Genomic DNA, 18,172 nt, shown 5'->3' with positions numbered 1-18,172 from the left:
CATATCTTAATTAACTATGCTATTTCTTGCTCCAAAAATGCAATCACGAAATTCAAATATTACCAAAATCTCACAAATGATAACATAGAATATTAAGAAATTTTCACCAATGATAAGAAAAAGAAGGAATTTATTTTCTTTTTAAAATAAAAAGAAAGCTTATCAATTCGTTGGATCACGTTTCCAGTAAGCATGTAATCATCATCATCAATTAAAACTATTATTTTGCTTAAGTGCTATATTTCTTTAGCTCACTAATGAAAGCACTAGGATAAAAGTGTTAATGTCCAGTTGTTCAGTGTGACCCACAGACCAATGAAGAAGAAAGGAGAGGAAGATGAAGAGAAAATATAAATTGGCATGTGACTAATAAGCTTATTGACTTGGTCTTTGTGTTTTTATTAGTTGGAAAAGAATGTCCATTATTAAAATCACACGGCCTAATTGTCTACGAGGCGTTGCTGTCAGTGCAGAAAGATATGAGTTTGAGTGCGGTGAAGCGCATTATCCTCTTATTTAAGAATTAGGGAGGGATTAAATAGTTCTAAGCATTGTATAAAAAAAAAACAGATATGACCGTTAAAAATTTTTTGTTTGGGACTTAATTTTTATTTATAAATTATAAAATTTGTTTGCAAGACTTATTCGTCCATCCCAATATTAATCCAATTTATTATTTAAATTATAACAACAAATTAAACTAAATTTTAATATTTTATAGTAAAAAGGAGTTTTTGGATTAGGTTTAGATAACAAAACAATAAATCGATGTTCTGATATATAAAAAGTGTTGTAATAAATAAATGTAGACTAGGCAAAGTGATGCTACCCAAAAACGTGTAAGAAAATTAAGATTATGTTCCCAAAACTTTTCCTAAGTTGCAATTAAAAGGACTAATTGGTTTTTTCCAAAAAAAATTAAAAGAAAAAGAAAAAGTAATGTCAAGATATTCTCATTTCCATTTGACATTGGATTGTGGTAGGAGAAAGATTAGGAGTGGATCAACCAAAAATATTGAAAAGGAAGATGATATGAATTTTGGAAACCAGACATATATATATATATAGTATCAAACCACAACATTTCCATTGCAGATCTCACCCCCAACAGTTTTGGATTTGTTGAAAATGATGTTTGAAACAAACTTCAACCTACTCCATCCACATGCTCTACATGTTTTCTCTTCTAGGATATGTATATATAGATTACTATCTAGAACCAGAAAGCTTGCTTGATATCTATACTTATTATTCGAATATCAAATTTATTTCGGATCATTTTCTTAAGATGATTTTACAAATCAAACGATTCATAATGTTGTATATGTTAATTAAAACATAAAACATTAAAGACCAACATGGTTAGTAGAGGCTAAGGATGGTGGATTAAACAAAACTAAAATCGCCTTTCTCAACCTTAACTGGTAACCAAACACAAAGGCATAGTAGAAAAATATTTGCGTGATGAAAAGAGTGCGGTGGTTAGGTCGATGCAAGTGCAGATGAAATGAGGCAAAAAGGGTTGTTTTTTTAGGTAAACCTTCCATATTTGTATAAGAACGAAAAAAGGAAAGGCTTATCTGCAATGTTTATAATGTTTGTGGTCGAAACATTGTATATAGCAATAGCATGCCATTACTCGTAATTATTTTATTCTTCTTTTTAGTATTACTAAATCCCTTAATTGAAATTTGAATTTATTTCTTTGTTCTAAACGACTTTAATTAACCAAAATATTTTTTGTCTTTATTGTTAAAAAATACAATGAAAAGGTTGAAAGTGATTCATTTGATAGGCAATAGATCTAAGAGATTCAAGTGATTGAGCTAAGGGAGGAGAGACTATGAAGAGTTTTAATAGAGCTTAGTCAAGAGAGGAGGACAGAAGAAAGAGTCTTCTTCTTAAGAGAGATACGAGAGAGAAAATCCAAAGGGAACATAATATGCTATATATCCTCTTTTGATTGGTGGATTTGTCATTCAAAGTAGATGTATTATTAAATTAATTAATGATGAGTGGCAATAGTCATATTGAAGTGGTTGAAATTGACATTAACTTGGCATGAAAGTTTATATACTATTTAGAGTAACGTCAGTTATAACTTTTAATGCATAAGTAATAAATAAGATAGCAATTGATATACCTACTTGTTGAATACTATTTTTTCTTCTAAAAAGAAAACATACTAACAACTCTATCTCGATCCATCAAAATAACTGAAAATGTTTAAAAAAATGGTTACCATATACCATCTAATAGTATTTCATTCCATCCCAATAATATATTGGATTCACTTTGAATAATCCCTAATCATGGACAATTATTGAGAATGCAAACATAAAGATTGGTTTATGAGGAATTTTGGAGCAAAAGTATATAGAGTGGGTGCATTGAAAGCAAAAACATGCTGACTTACAACCTTCAATATCATTAGAAAGTCAATAGGAGTAGAAGTAAATTTTGGATTTGTTCAAATGGTTTGACTGCAACCCACCCTCCAAAACAAGACTTGAAGAAATAATCAAAAGGAGGTTGAATCCAAGTGATTTATCACTACATTTAAATAATCCCTCCAAGTAAATTTATCTGACACCAAAAACTTGGAAATAAAAGAATTAGGGTAGAGGGATGTTGGACATTGGGACCCATTTTTTACCCGTTTACAAAATGGGTTGTTTCTCTTTCTCTGTTTATTTTAGGAAATAGATAGAAAAAGGCAGTAACTTTAAGACGTTCAAAGTCAAAATTTTCAACTGGGATGGTTCCAAATATGTTGACAAGGGGATCTGTACCATCAGCGTCAGCCTCCATCATTCTCACACCATACATTCATTTTTGCAATTCCGAATTAATTAAAATACTAAATCCATCCTTTTGAATGAACGATGTATTTATTGTGGTTAATATAGAAATAGTTGTGACAATAAAATTAGTTACTGTAATACTAAAATTAGATATTATAGTTTAAGACAAAACAAAACTAAACTTATTACACTTTGGAATATACCATCTATCCAAAAGGACTTAACTTGATTTTGTTTAAAATGAAAGAAGAAGAAAATCTAACAAAGGAACCATTTCCATAGTTTATTAAATTAAAAAATATTTAATAATAAAATTAAGCGAAGTGATAATGAATTTATATATGAATGTTATTGAATACGTATTTGATTTCTGAATTTATAATTTATAATTATTTTATTCAAAGATGAAATATTAAAATATAAACAATGAAGAAAAACAAAAGAAGTTGAAAGAAATACAAGGTTGGAAAAGGATGTTAATTAGGTTTGTACTAAAATCAAAATTGTAAAGATCAAAGGTTGAACAATGGGGAAAAATTCGGATTCCATCATATGTTGTTAGGTGAAAGCTTTTATTTGTAGTATGAACATGAGATTATGGTATGAAGAAGTGGTTGGTGAAAATTACCCTTGCCTATTTAATATCTCATTCCCATTATTTATGTTCATGTTTAAGTTTGGTTAGTAAAGGTGAAAGAAGTGGGTGGTTCATCTTCCGTCAGGCACTCGTCACCTACGAATTTCATTACATCATCATGACATTCTTACAACTAACTCAGGATTGATCCACAAATGAAATACAAGGCCACAGATAATAAGCATGGCACGTCTGCTATGACTGCCACGGAACACGATAGAAAAGAAAACATGTGACAATTATTTTCTTAAGAAACCAAAACCCATAATTTGAAATGAACTGGTTAAAACATACGAACCAGATGCTGGGAACTTGTCTTAATTTTGACAATATTTATCATCAAATTCAGACCCCAAAAAGTCCACACTGTAATCATAGTCCATACGATTCACAGAAAAAAAAAAAGTTGGTGCTGTGTTCATTGTCATCCTCGAGACATTTTATTTCCCCTAGAATGGAAAAGCAAGAATGACCTATAGATTTATAGGTAATGATAGTGATTAATTTAATTATTAATATTAGAGCCTATTGCTAATTCAATTCAGAATTTAGGTTCGTAACCACTTAATGCAATTTATTTGCCTTCTAATTGTAAGAATCTTTGGTAGTTCATACAGAATACTTTCATAACTATAAATGATTTATTATCTATTATTAAACGTGATCTACCTGTCTAATATGTTGTACGGGTTTCTATCAATGCTAAAATTCATTTTAAGAACAGGAGGTAGTATTTCAGTATCACACTTAAAAGAAAGCTTTTTAATAATAGTTTACCCTATGGTAAATTTGAGCACCAATCCGTTAAGTGTTTTTTCTCATTAAACAATTATAAGTGTTTAGCCTGTTTATGAAAACAATTCACCTCAGGATTCGATCTTTCTTGATCACCTTGTATATGGTGATTACGGTTTATATCGCATTGACTTCTCTGACCCCATGCCCCAAAAAACCTTGGCTTCCATGAAAGAGCCTTTTCGTCAGACATTACCCTAGTAGGATCAAAGCAGAGCATTGGCAAATGTTTCATGCCAAAAAAGCAAACCAACAAAACCAAATAATTATGAGAAGCTTGTCATTAGAACCTGCCCTAAACCAAGTTGTACTTATTAATCAAGAGACTATACATAGTTAATAAGGCCCCGTCATTTTGGGCTTTTTGGGGGACATCAATTGAAGACCATTCCATACAATAGAATGGAGGGGCGCAACACCAAAGTTCATCTAGTACCTTCTATATTTTAGTTACAATAAATAAATCAGAAAAAGATGAAAAAGCCTGTACTGGTCAAAATTTCTCTAAGCCTAAAGAGAGCAAATTCCAAGGGCCGACAGTTCCAGCTTTTTATCATATGGACAACAGAGCAATGTCTCCAGGGTGAGTGGAGACCCTGACCAAAGATTTGAGAAACCTCATGAAACTGTTCGCCCATAACAGACAGAAGCTATGTATAGATTTTTTGCCCACTTCTCCTGCGAGATCATGAATAAATTTAGAGACACCGAAAATAAATAAGTCATATAGAAAGCCAAAAGTTGCAAAATTTATGCGTATTTCACCTTTACATGCGTGCTAGGAAATGCTGAAGTTCTCAGAGTTTCCTGTGTTTCATCAGCGGGCCTCCTCCTTGGCACGCTAAGAACAAAAGCAGCCTGATCCCAAGTTGCTGCTGTAGCTGTTATACGATACCCACTATCCCACCGTCGATGGATTCCTTCACTAGGATAAAGGAAGTCCAGTTCAACAACCTGGAATTAAAATACAATAACACTTTGTTATACACGCTTCTTTTATGGTGTGCACTTGGATAAAATGTCAGTTAAATTTATGAGCACCTGGTCAGAAAATCCAGCACCGCGGGACATTACTACCCCCCATCTGCTACCAGAAGTGGCCATTGAAGTGACATGGAAACCCTCTCTCCATTTTTTGTTAATCCACTTGAAAGGAAAGGACTCACTCACTTTATATGACTGCTGCAAATACGAAGTACCTGAATGCAATCAATCAAAGCTAAGCATGAGGAAGCCAAAAAGATCCAGCCAAGAAAATCTGATATTGGAGCCCTGGACACTAACCTTTTGACATTACTACTAAGGAGCCCCCATTTGTAGCCCCTGCTATTGCACTGATATAATAGTTCTTCTCCCACTGCTCCATTATCCATTCCTTCAGCCACAGCAAAACATTCAAATCAATCACCACTAGAGAATTGCAAAAAGCACATAAACAAAAAATAAAGTACACACATTAAAGCTAGAGATTTGCTCCACATTAATAGAAAATACAAAAAATACGTACCTTATGAAGGAAATATGGTGAGAGTTCATACACTTGTGCAGAGAAACCAGTCCCAGCATCCATTATAAGGGCCCATAGATTTTGACAGGAAGCTACACTGCTGACAAATAAGCCATCCTCATTTCCTTTTTCAATATGCTGTGCAAGCCTTCCATCTGCCACATTATAGTGATACCTGCAACCAAATTACAAATTAAACTCTTTATCCTCGAAACATTTTATTATAATGACGCAATGAGATCACTAATTATTTACAAATAGTGTTATAATGGAGAAAGATGAATAAGGCAAAAATTAAAATGAACCAAGGTCTGAAACCTACCATAAAAAAGCCAAAAGAATGATAGGTTCAATTAGATCATAAAGCAGTCCTAAAACTGAAGTAGAACACAGCAGATAACCTGAGACATATACCTTTGCTTCATTGGCCTACGAGCATTGTAAACACTAATCCATTGCGTCGCTGGCATGCCCAAACGAAGCTTCTTCTTTGGTTGTTCATCTTCCTCCTCATCCATAGACAACCGGCCTCTCTTTTGACCAACTTGATAGATAAGCTTCAGAAGAGATTAAAAAGGAAAAAAAATGCCGGGTATGTCAAAATTCACTTGCCCAGAAAAAGGCATGTAAAATTTTATTTGTAGTAATTAACATTAACAATATTTACTTTGAAAGCAAAAAAAAAGCCTGGTTCAAGATTTATTATTTATATCAAGAAAGAATAACATATACCTCCAGTGCACCTTCTGTGTTAATTGGACGGATATCCGGATTTGGACCAACAATACCATCAAAGAGAGAGATATATTTGGCATAATTAGGTTCTTCATCAAACTTCAAGTTGACCACATGTTCAACAAACTGTTTAAAAGGCGCCGGACAGAAGCAACACAAGGCTTCTGGAGATGTTGACATCTTCTTCTTGCATACAAGGAAGCCTTTATTCTCTCCCTGACATCATGTTAAGAACAGGTGTTAAAAAAAAAAGACTTACAAGATTATATGCATGACCAATTGCAAAGAAAAAATTGGAGTTAACAAGGTTGATAGTATGGGAGGCCAACCTGGTATCCTTGCCAAGGCAAACGACCTCGAAGAAGGAAAATAAGTGTATATGCAAGAGATTCTAGATCATCTCTCCTGCTACACGTTCTCCCTAAATGAGCATGCACACTAGCATAACGGACTGTTCCCCTAAAAAACAAATGTGCACCTTTACGTAAGATAGCAGAGCAATTTACATTAACACCTTACAGTAATCTTGATGTTAGCAGTTGTAGTACCTAAAAACATCCGGCCTCTGATCATATTCAACATGCAAACCAGTTGAGCTATCTCGCCACCTGGTTGCTGTTTTGCCAAAACAGGTCAGGATTGATGAGGAATTAATTTATCTGGGAATACAAAACAAAACAAAGGATATTACAAATTACCTAATCCAAGATCAACAAGAAATAATTTCTTTTCATCAGGAGTTCCTGTAGGACCTAGAAGAAAATTCTCAGGCTTTACATCTCCATGCACATAGCTGTCCAAATCATCAGAGAAAAAAAACCATTAATAAGTTTGAAGAAGCAAGATACGATCAACTTAAGAACTAAGATTTTTAGCTGGTATAAGAGATAGATTATCATTGGAGCAAGAGAAAGACCCTTGCTAAGCTATGCGACAATCACAGGGGAGGGGATGGGGATACAATACTTCCAAACACTAGAAGGGCTAGGGGGTTTCAGGGATTAATTTGCTTACCCTCTAGAGTGCATTTTCTCCAATATTGATATCGCTTCAATAGCAATGCAAGCAACCATTTCTATGGACATCCTGTAGGTAGTAAAGAACATTTTCTAATTAAGCAATGAAACATAAAAAAATATTAAACCTACTAGCTGGTAAACGATTAAATAATATTAGTTTACTAGCACTCACGTATGAGAGTTATTATTCCAAACATCCCACAGACTTGGACCCAGCATATCCATAACCTGCATAAATAAAGGTCTTAATCAGAAAGCAATTGAAAGCCTAAACAGAAATAGCAGGCCAGATTGAAAAGGAAAAAGATGAATGAGACAATAGAATGCACACATACCATAACGTAATAGTCACCTTGACGACCCTTATAGTGAACTCGAGGTATACCATGACTGCCACCAAGAGTGCTGCACCAATGAGGAGTAAGTAAATATTTGTAAATATAACTAATTTTAAATATATATATATATATAATAAAAAACTGCAACCACTCACTTGTAAACTTGCCACTCATACGGTGGTCCATAGTTACATCCTTTGCTACTTCTATGCTCAAATTTCAAGGCAACCTAAAACAACATATGGAGTGTAAAGATCAAACTCTTTGTTATTGTTAAAGAAGATCAGAAGTCATTTCTACAAAAATTGAAAATGAATCAATGGCTTACCTCTAGAGCCCCAGAACCATTTCTATCATTTGTATTTGTGGCTGAAACACGCCGACCGACACAGACCTGTCCAAAGCCACCCTTGCCCAACTTCCTCTCAATTCTATACCATGGGGAACCTCCAACCTGAACCTGCAAGCAAGGTAAATAAGGAGGAAGAACCTAACTTTTAGAAGACATTATGAAACAAAAAGTTCTAACAAAATCATTATACCATAAATAGTAGATGTATGCAAGGTAAATAAGAAGGAAGAACAGTAAAAGCATGATGATAAGGCAACAGAAGACACAGTAGAAACTATCAAAACATCTTTCAATTTGCTCTTATTTATCTTACTTAAAACATGATCCTAAAAAGAGGGCAATAAAAGCAAGAATACTAGTAGCCAACCCCGGTTTAGTAGAGAATGGGGAAATATTTTTTTATTATCAACTTATCAGCAGAAGATCATTAGTTTCTTCAAGGAAATAATGTAGCATAACTAAAATAAAATGCAAATATGGTGTTAATTAGGGGTGAGCGTTCAATGGAGTCAAGTTGAATCGAGTGAAAAAAGTTCAAGTTAGCTGAGTTGATGAATCCTATTTTATCAACCAAGCTCAATTTGAAAAGTTTTCAAATTGAGTTGAGTTACATGAAATTAGAGTCAAGTTGAATCAAATATATCTATTCGAGTTAGAGATGGTGAATTCTTATCATCAGATATATATATATACCACCAAAAGACACTTTTATTTCTACTTTTGTATGGTTAAAAAAGAAAGAAAATAGTTGCTCTATTAGCCTGAGAGTATTCAAAGCTACTGGTCATTTTAATCATCAAAAAGCAAAAGAATTCACTAGCAGGACAAGATAAAAAAGGATCCAAACTTTAATGTGCCTGATTTAATAATATCATTTCTTCTTAATTCTTAACAGAAACAATGATGAACCAATAACTAAGCAAACAGCTTTACATCACAAATTCTGACACTTCACGAAGCAAAAGCAAATACCATTCATAATAGCATTTCTAATAGCTAAACTCAAATCAGAACTCGCAAATTAAAATTAAGCTCAAGTTCGATGAAGTTCTATTATTCTAGTTCGAATTGAACTTGGAGATAAAAACCAACTACTTGAACTTGTGAACTTACTTGATTAGCCTAGTTTATCTAATAAAAAATAAGTTCAACCACAATACAAGACTTCGAGCTCGATGTACCTGAGCTTTTGTGAACATACAAATATGTTTTTTGACTTTTTCATATACCTCTCGCAGCAAGCTACTCTAATTCAAATGGATTAAGGTTTCAAATAGCAGTGATGAACCAATGACTAAGCAGACAGCTTCACATCACAAATTCGACACTTTACAAAGCAGCAAATACCATTCATTAGAACCCTACTAAAGCATTAATATATTGAAATCCAAGCAGACTATAAATAAAAGAACAAATGCAATAGCACCCGGCAAGGATTCGATATGCACTACAGAAAAAAGAACAAAAGCAAATTTCATTCTGATAATGGGAAAATAATAATAATTAATCACTTTCCATGTACAGAATCAACAAACTTCCAAGTCCAGAAACATAGAAAACAGAAATGCTTCTGTTAGTAAAATACCCAAATCATAAATTCCTCAAAAAAAGAATCAGAAATGAGTTAGGATTAAAATAATGAGATAAGAGTACGTTTTCTGGCGCCTAATACTTGGTGAAGGGCCTTCTCTCTGACAAAGAGGCGATAAGCTTTGATCTTGAGAGAGATGGTGCGAGCATGAGAGCGCTGTCGTTGTCGGAATTGGAGGAGGGTAACGGCAAGAGACCGTTCTGTAGACCTTGTAAGCAGAATGTTTAGCAGAAAAAAAATTTAGGGTTCCTAATTCGAGGTTTTCAGTATGGTCGAGAAAGAAATTTGAAAATGGCAATGGACAGAAAGTTTGGCAGAAAACGTTAAGTTCTAACTTTCAACTATAAGAGTAAAACGATGTTGGGTGGCAAGTTAAGGCTTTAAATTTGAAATTACTCCTACATCCAAAACGACGCCGTTTTGGTTATTGAAGTTGTAAAAATTTAACTCGACTCAAACTCGTAAATTGAATTTTTTTTCAATTTTTGTGAGTCAATTCAAGTTTTGCTCACCCCTAGTGTTAATAGGTGGCATTATAGCATATAATATAAAAGTACTGAAAAACCATAGATGTATCCTTGCTACATATCCCAGTTGAAAAGCCAGCACATAAACCATCCATTGATATGATAATCATGCCAATGGGCATAAATCAACATGACCAAACAGAACAAAGAAAATCTTTTGTATTCAGAGCAACTGAGGCTATGCCAAGAGAAAAAGTAAAACAGCAATAGAAAGGAATACAGTCGATGAGAAAGCATATACCACGACAATATTAGAAAAACTTATTCTTTCGTCGTAGATAGGTCACCAAAATGATATAGTAATCATACTGCTTTGGGAATTGTGCTGTCAGAATTTTATTTGTTTACTCCACATCTACCTCAAACACTTCAAATATCAAAACTCCATTTCCTACATTATAACTGCAAAATCTAATATATGCACGCATGTCCACATCTCGATCTCATTTAACAAAACTATTATCCCAATAACAAGCTTTAACAGGATCAGTAACTACGGCCCTATTTATATCCGTACCACTTTTCAGTTATAACGTCTGCCAGGTAACACCAAAAAGGGAAAACTAAAATATTCCACCCTAAATTCAGTAAAAGACAATATTATGTCCATTTTTTAAACACATTCCCTTCTTTTAATTTCAACAAGAATTCTCTATATATTTCAAATAGTTAAATCTGTGTTCATGGACAAACCAGTACCTAGGTATAGAAACTGTTTTTCTCACTCAAGTTTAAAGGTAACTGTACGGTACCCCTAGATGTGGAAAGATCTGTAATTTTAAATCACTGCAAAAGCTTGAAAAAACATGCCTGATCTCAACAATTGGTTGTCTTCCACGCTATACCAATCTTATGCAAAATATCTTAAGTCCACTAATTTCCAGAAATGCATAAATATATATTCTATAAGAATTTAAGAACAGTTTCTTTTTCAGTAATGCAAAAATGATATACTTTGAACACAAACATGGAAAATGCTAATAAAAAAAGGGAAGTTGGGACCGTCCATATAAGTCTAGATTACAACGAAAACGAAATCAAGGTTAGTAAAAGAAATCCTAAAATCAAACTTATTCTGCATAAAAAAATAAATGAATAAATCTACCAGCTTGAAAGCAATATAATACCATAAAGAAGGAACTTCTAAGGGAATCTCAAACCTTTTCAGGAAGCGGCGCGGTGCTGCCTTCATCCTCACCAGCATTACCCTTATCTTTTCCCCGCCCTCCTCCGCTGTTGAATTCATCCATCGGCTTTTCCCCGACTTCCTCTTTCTTCTCTTCCTCTAAAATCCTATTCTTAGTATTCTTCTCCTCTTCTCTAACTGCCGCTTCCCCAGCCGCCGCGACAGCTAACTTCTCATTGACCCCCTGCGCCCGCGGTTTCTTATTCCTGTTGTCGCCTTCGTCGTTGTTATCTTTTTCCAATGGCGAAGCTGCTGCTGCGGCCGCCTCTTCTGCCGCCCTCCGCCGCCGCCTAGTCCTCGTCGCAATCGCTTCCCCCGCCTCGATCGGATTCGGCAGTTGTTGCTGCTGTTGCTTCTGTGCTGCTGCCCGTCCCCTGCGTGCTCCGCTACGCAGTACCGGCATCGTTCATTCTTCTTCTCCCCCAATTCTCATCACCCACAAGGAAAACCTTAAAGATCGAATTCACACTTCTGTCTCTTTCTTCTCTTGTCTCTTTCTTCTCCGACTGAAAGCCCAATTAGCACCAATTTTCAGAGGAAAAGAAAAAGAAAATAGAAACGCTCAAGAATTATATTATGTAAATAAAATAAAAGAAGGGGTGGGTTAAAAAGCACCGAACAGATAGAAAAAACGACGAATAGAAGAAAGAAAGAAAGAAAGAAAAATTGGAGATTCGATGATTGTGAGAGTAGCGAGATCTGGCACTGTACACAAAGAAAGTGAAGAAAAGGCTTTTTATTTTTTTATTTTTTTTGTTTTTATTTCAGTTTATGTGGGAATTGTAGGTCGTTGATGGAGGTAAAATAGACGGTTGGATTAGGGTTTTGTTTTTCGATTAAAATTATTAGAATTGGAAAAGAGTGTGAAATTACTGAAAAGGAGTTGAGAGTTTTATAATACTTTTACTTCCTGACAAAACCTTGCCCCCCGCAACGACTGTGCTACGCTGCAACGTGGTTTTTTCCTTTGTATAATATTAAATCAATATTCTGGTTTGAAGTGTGGTCATGTTGGTGCGGGTTTATGGCACTCATTGGATTGAGGCCGGCGAATTACAAAAAATTAAAAGATCCTCTGCTCTGCTGTTCAACTCACGGTTTTATGGATGTTAATATCAAAATTTCTGTTTTTAGCCTCAAAGAATGTTGTGTGTGTGGGACAGAATTTGTAGAATTATTAATATTTCAACAAAGAGGAAAAGTTGGTGGGGGAGTGTCAATTCCCCTGGTAAAGAGTCGGAGCTAAGGAGAAGGGGAGGAGAGATAACAAAGAGCACCTTTGACTTGATCACAAATTTTGTATATAAATAGTTGATGACTCATCACTCAACACCCTATTTTCGTGCTTTCTCAATAAAATTACGGGAAAGAATTTTGAGATTATGTTAAGTGCAGAAACATATTATGACATGGGAAAATAGATTATAATGGATAGGAAATTTATTGCTCATTTTTATTCTGAAACTTGCTTGAAACTCCTTGAAAGGAATTAAAGATTGTTTTAAGGAAAGAAAAGCAATCAGGAAGCCATAATAGGGATTAGGGAGCATCAAAGATGCAATTCAATTGAGATTTTTAGGAAGAAATGTTAACACTAGCTCCGAAGACACTAAGTTAGATTTGGTATTAAGAAAAAATGAAATTGTAATCTTATTTTATTAATTGCATATTTTATTGCCAGGATAATTAAATCGAATTTCATTTGAATTAGAAATTGATAAATATATGAAAAAGTTGTTTGAGCCATGTTTGGGTGGTTGATTCTGTTAGGAAAAGCATATAAAATGTTGTTTGTTGAGAGTATGTGAACTCTCAGTATTGTCTCTATATTTTATTTTATCCCTTGACTCCCACTTTTCTTTTCTTTTTTCCTGTGGCTCTTTTGTCATTTTTGTTTGTATGTTCTAAAATTTGATTCATCTGTTATCACTTTTTTGTATTTTTTTCCTCAATGCAAAACGTAAATAGTCATCAAACTTCGTTGTATCCTCAAGGTTCATTCGTTTGTAACTTTTTTACACAGTAAAAATAGGTAGAGTGAATAAAACCTTAAAGATGGTAGCCTAATACACACCTTGGAGCCTTGTCTTATTAATTGGTGTTTTCTATTCTTGTTCCATTTGTGCGTTCGAAACTTACCTCACCAATATTTCAGAAGTTCCACACCAAGAGTACTTGATGTTGCAACATTGGTCAAGGCTAACTCCAATTCTAATAGAAGGAAGACACACTCTCATTGCAGCTATTGTACCTATTGTATCTTAAGTAGCGTAACTCGCAAACCTCACAAATCTGACGATATATCCATAAGAGAACCTGACACATGTCTCTCAATGAAGTTAACAACACGGTGAACTTTAGACTAACGAACCTCAAGTTAGACATCTCCGTTAAGATGACATGAAGACCATGCGAAGGCTCAAGGAAATTGTTTGCCTCTTCGTCCTAAAACTTCTTATCCTAGGACATAGAATCACCATCACTGCCAATAATATCAAATCAGACTTCAGTGTCAATAGCCTTAGGATACATAGCTAAACTTGTCCCCCAGTATAAAAATGTCATGCAAACAACTTATAGTACAAACCATTGATTCTTGAACTCCCAAACTCTCCATAGAAAGATGATCTCCTTCCTAACCTTCGCCTAACTTTCCATTGTATAACCATTATCTTATTCCCTTGTTGACCTCACCGGTTAACAACACTTTATTTGGTCACACTAAGGACAAGTGCTATAATCCTAACGGTTACCCTCCAAGTTATCAACTAAGCGCACGGCCATCAAACAAGGTTGCTAGTTGGACAACCTCACAATTTGCTTCAGCAAATCAAGTTACCGCCTTGATTGAAACCTCATTACCCAATGCAAGTCCCTTGACTCCATCACAATGCAAACAACTTATAGCTACGCTTTCTAGCTAATTGATAGTTGTCTCCACATCTGACATTACAACGTCAGTTAGCATAGCCATAAAGGGTATGTTTATTCTCCCATATCAGTAGTTCCATTAATAAATTGAGATGTAGTCGTGTATGTTACTCAAAGTCTTTATTTGCTTATCTTGAGTGTGTTGAGAATGTGTCTACCCATACATTTAGGTAGAGTTTGTGCTTCTCGAGAAATCACTCTACATGATGTATTTATCATTTTTAAAGTCACGTCATCTAATTCAAAATTAATTTGAAGAGTTTGCCAATTTATTTAATTAGCTATGGTAGCAATTACCTTATCTCTATTGTGTATATATACCCACAATAATGTTATTTAGTTTCTTAATAAGAAATAATTTGTTTTGCTTGACTACAGATTAAGCAGAACTAATCCTTTCTTAATAAAAAAACCTTACAATCGAAAACTAACAGCCCGTCTAGCTCAGTCGGTAGAGCGCAAGGCTCTTAACCTTGTGGTCGTGGGTTCGAGCCCCACGGTGGGCGAAAAGCATTATTCTATGCGATTGGACTATTTTCCTTTTGGGCCGAATGATCAATAATGCTGGCTCCCTCGATGCTCCAAACCGGTATATGGATCTGCCCACCAATTTAATGGTACTCCCGTTATATGATGTTTCTTCTTATCCACTCTTTTTTTTTTAATAAATTTTGGAATTTATTGACTTAAGGGATATTATAAAATTTTCTGACCAATCTAATTAGAGAAATATCTTTTTTTTATCAGGTTTTTTTGTCTTTGATAACTCCTCTCCTTTTCCTAAAAACATGATGATGATAATAATAAAAGGTTTTAGATTTTGGTGTCAACATTCAACTTAATTCTAATTCAAATCATTTTCCACTTGATTTGAAAACATTATTTTGTTTTACTTTTAAAAATATTATTTTATTTTAATTTAATAAATTTTCTCATCAAATTTAAATCAACATAAAATACAAATTAATTTAAATATTCAAAATAATTTTAATGATTTTTAAAAAGGCCTTTTAGTATATTAGCTAAAATGATTAATTCTTTACTTAATTTTTTATATAATATTAAGGATAGAGGATGGAGATAATATGATACGAACTCATACCAAATCAGTATTTGATAAGAGTTGTAACCATTCCTCTATTCAAATCAAGATTAAAAAATTCAATTGTTAAACATATATTAATAAATATAACATTTTGGATTAATACGATAAAGATATCAAATTAATCCAAGAATTTGAATACCTTTTTTTATAAATAAAAGAAAGCACCAAGTGCCTTTTAACTTGTCCATACATATGGAGTACCTAGTTTATCTTCCAATAACAATCTTTTAACTTGTAAATCAGGAAATTCAATGCTATCCAATTCCGAATTTGAATAAGGGTAGGATCGCGCCAACCAACCGGTCACCTTGTTACCTTCCCTTAGAACATGTTGGAACTTCACAAATTGAAAAGAACCACATGCTTCTTGTATCTTTTGAATAATTGCCACTAATGAAATATTCTCCAATTTATCTTTAATCATCTCCAAAGCATGCAAACAGTCACTCACAATAATTACTTCACTATATCTCTTGGATCGTGCTACTTCTAACCCTTGTAAAATAGCCCACAATTCAAAATTAATTGCATATCCCTTCCCAATGAATCATCTAAAACCATGTACTCAAGTTCCATGTGAATCTCGAACGACACCATCGATTGTTGATCCATTACTACTAGTTGATCCATTTGTATTAATTTTCATCCAACCCGCACTAGGTGGCTACCATCTGCCATGTAAAATTGCGACTGCCTCTCGTTACGCCACACCTTCTCACATTGTTACAGATATTAATGACAAAACACTCGGTACACCTCACTATCTCATCAGCATTACCATCATAATGTTGGTATTAATATAAAAAAAATATATTTTTTAAAATTTTTAATATATTTTAAACATTAAAAGAAGTTTCTTAAACATTACCAATCAGATAAAAGAAATAATTTGTAAGTGAAGTGAAATTCAGCTTCTTATTGCATCATGTAGTCTTGCATTAGATATCAAGTGTTGCTAAAAACACTAATCAACATTGAATTTTAAAGTGGACAACGCATGATCAATTATTCGATCCCAATGTGGATAAAAGAAATTGGTTCTAATCCATAAATCCTTTGTCAATCTATAAACCATATGCTATTTTGATGTTTAATTAATTGTGGATAAGGATATGAACTCAATTCATTTTCTCTTTCCAAAAAGAAAAGACAAAATAATTAAAGTTTAGAGAATCTGTTGCCCTTCTTTTCTGGACGAAATCTTATAATTTCTAAAAAGAAGGAAACTAAAGTAGTTCATCATTATTTGCAAATCTCTGCCAATACTAGTGTTTGTTCTTTTGAGTTTCTAATTCTTCTTGTCTTTTTAGTTTTGGATAATTAGAATAGGTAAATTTCCTTATTAGTCCTTGTACTATGTATAAGTTATAGATTTAGTTCAGATACGTTAATTTGGTTAATAAATTTAATAATTACCTTTTGAGTCAAGATTAAAATTTAAATTTTTTCTAATTCTTTTAATCAATCGTATACCATTCAAATATCATTCTCTTTTCGGGGAAACCCTATTATCTTTATTCAATTTAAATAATAATATTAATCAGATATTCGAAATAATTAAATATGGTTTAGATTTATTGAATTTTTATTTGTTATGAAAATACAAAACTACGAAATTAAACCATAGTTAAATATGTAAGTTATTTTGATACTCCAATTTATTATTCCTATAAATAATACAGATTTGAAAGATTGATACAAGAGGATTCATATTAACTTCAAATGTAGATAACACAATAATAATTCTATGGTAAATTATTATTTAATGTTGCTCTAAAATAGGGTTTATCATATTTTGGTTACTTTAAATTTTTTTTAATTTAGTCATTTTGATTAAGATAATTATTGTTAATACAAAAGAATGTAGGTTCGAATATGCTGAAACGCATTATCCTCTTATTTATAGCTTGGGGAAGAGCTATGAGTAGTTCTAGGCATTATATCAAAAGAGAAGGGATTGTATGAAATTGTGATTCCACATCATCCCTATCCTTTTCAATAGAAAATGACAAATCATTATGCCAAAAGAGAAGGAATTGTATGAAATTGTGATTCCACATCATCCCTATCCCTTTTTAATAGGAAAATGACAAATCAGATTTTTCCTCCTGATTTTTAGGATTTTTAGTTGGATTTGAATTTTTTCAGGAAGAAAAATCTGATTTGTCATTTTTCTATTAAAAATGGATAGGGATGATGTGGAATCACAATTTCATACAATACTTTCTCTATGTCAAAATGAGTAGATATCAGAACCTATAATGAAATTGTTCAAAAAATATTAAGATAATTGTTTGAATTAATCAGTGTCATTAAAAATTTTGTTAATCCCTGAACAAATTGTTGATGTGACACGTTAACCCATTGAGTGATTAATAAGTGATTTCTTTTTCTTTTTTTTACTTTTGACTAAAACTAGAAATCTCTCAATAATTAGTGCAAAACAATTTTTTGTTTTTGTTTTTTCTTTTACATTTTTGGAAACAGATAAGGAGGGCAAGAAAATCAAAATTGCGTAGCTAATGAAAGAAACTCATTGAAGAACTGGAGCTGTTGGCGTCTTGGTTAATCTGCTGTAACACCTCTGGAACAGGGGCACCAAACTGGTATAAATCCAGCCGAGAACTCAGCGCCAGCTTCGTCAT

The 18,172-nt window shown here is 33.4% G+C and overlaps 1 protein-coding gene and 1 non-coding gene across 2 annotated transcripts; one reads left to right on the top strand and one right to left on the bottom strand.

Moving 5' to 3' along the window:
* Nucleotides 1-4,491: 4,491 nt before the first annotated feature.
* On the bottom strand, nucleotides 4,492-12,211 carry LOC105768082 (casein kinase 1-like protein HD16). The gene is made up of 16 exons (XM_012587821.2): nucleotides 11,466-12,211; nucleotides 8,164-8,295; nucleotides 7,991-8,064; nucleotides 7,833-7,902; nucleotides 7,670-7,725; nucleotides 7,493-7,564; nucleotides 7,177-7,271; nucleotides 7,027-7,093; nucleotides 6,808-6,937; nucleotides 6,476-6,694; nucleotides 6,158-6,300; nucleotides 5,744-5,918; nucleotides 5,521-5,611; nucleotides 5,278-5,435; nucleotides 5,002-5,190; nucleotides 4,492-4,914 (listed from the first exon to the last, which is right to left on the bottom strand). The coding sequence occupies exons 1-16, from the start codon at nucleotides 11,892-11,894 to the stop codon at nucleotides 4,855-4,857; spliced, it is 2,160 nt and encodes a 719-aa protein (XP_012443275.1). The 5' UTR covers nucleotides 11,895-12,211; the 3' UTR covers nucleotides 4,492-4,854.
* A 2,644-nt stretch (nucleotides 12,212-14,855) lies between these two features.
* On the top strand, nucleotides 14,856-14,928 carry TRNAK-CUU (transfer RNA lysine (anticodon CUU)). Its single transcript has one exon. It is a non-coding gene; the product is annotated as a tRNA-Lys (tRNA).
* Nucleotides 14,929-18,172: the final 3,244 nt, after the last annotated feature.

This window comes from Gossypium raimondii, chromosome 5 (genome assembly GCF_025698545.1).
Source record: "Gossypium raimondii isolate GPD5lz chromosome 5, ASM2569854v1, whole genome shotgun sequence".
Taxonomy (NCBI): Eukaryota; Viridiplantae; Streptophyta; class Magnoliopsida; order Malvales; family Malvaceae; genus Gossypium; species Gossypium raimondii.
The sequence above is the reverse complement of the archived record's forward strand: the minus strand, read 5'-3'. Positions and strand labels throughout refer to the sequence as shown.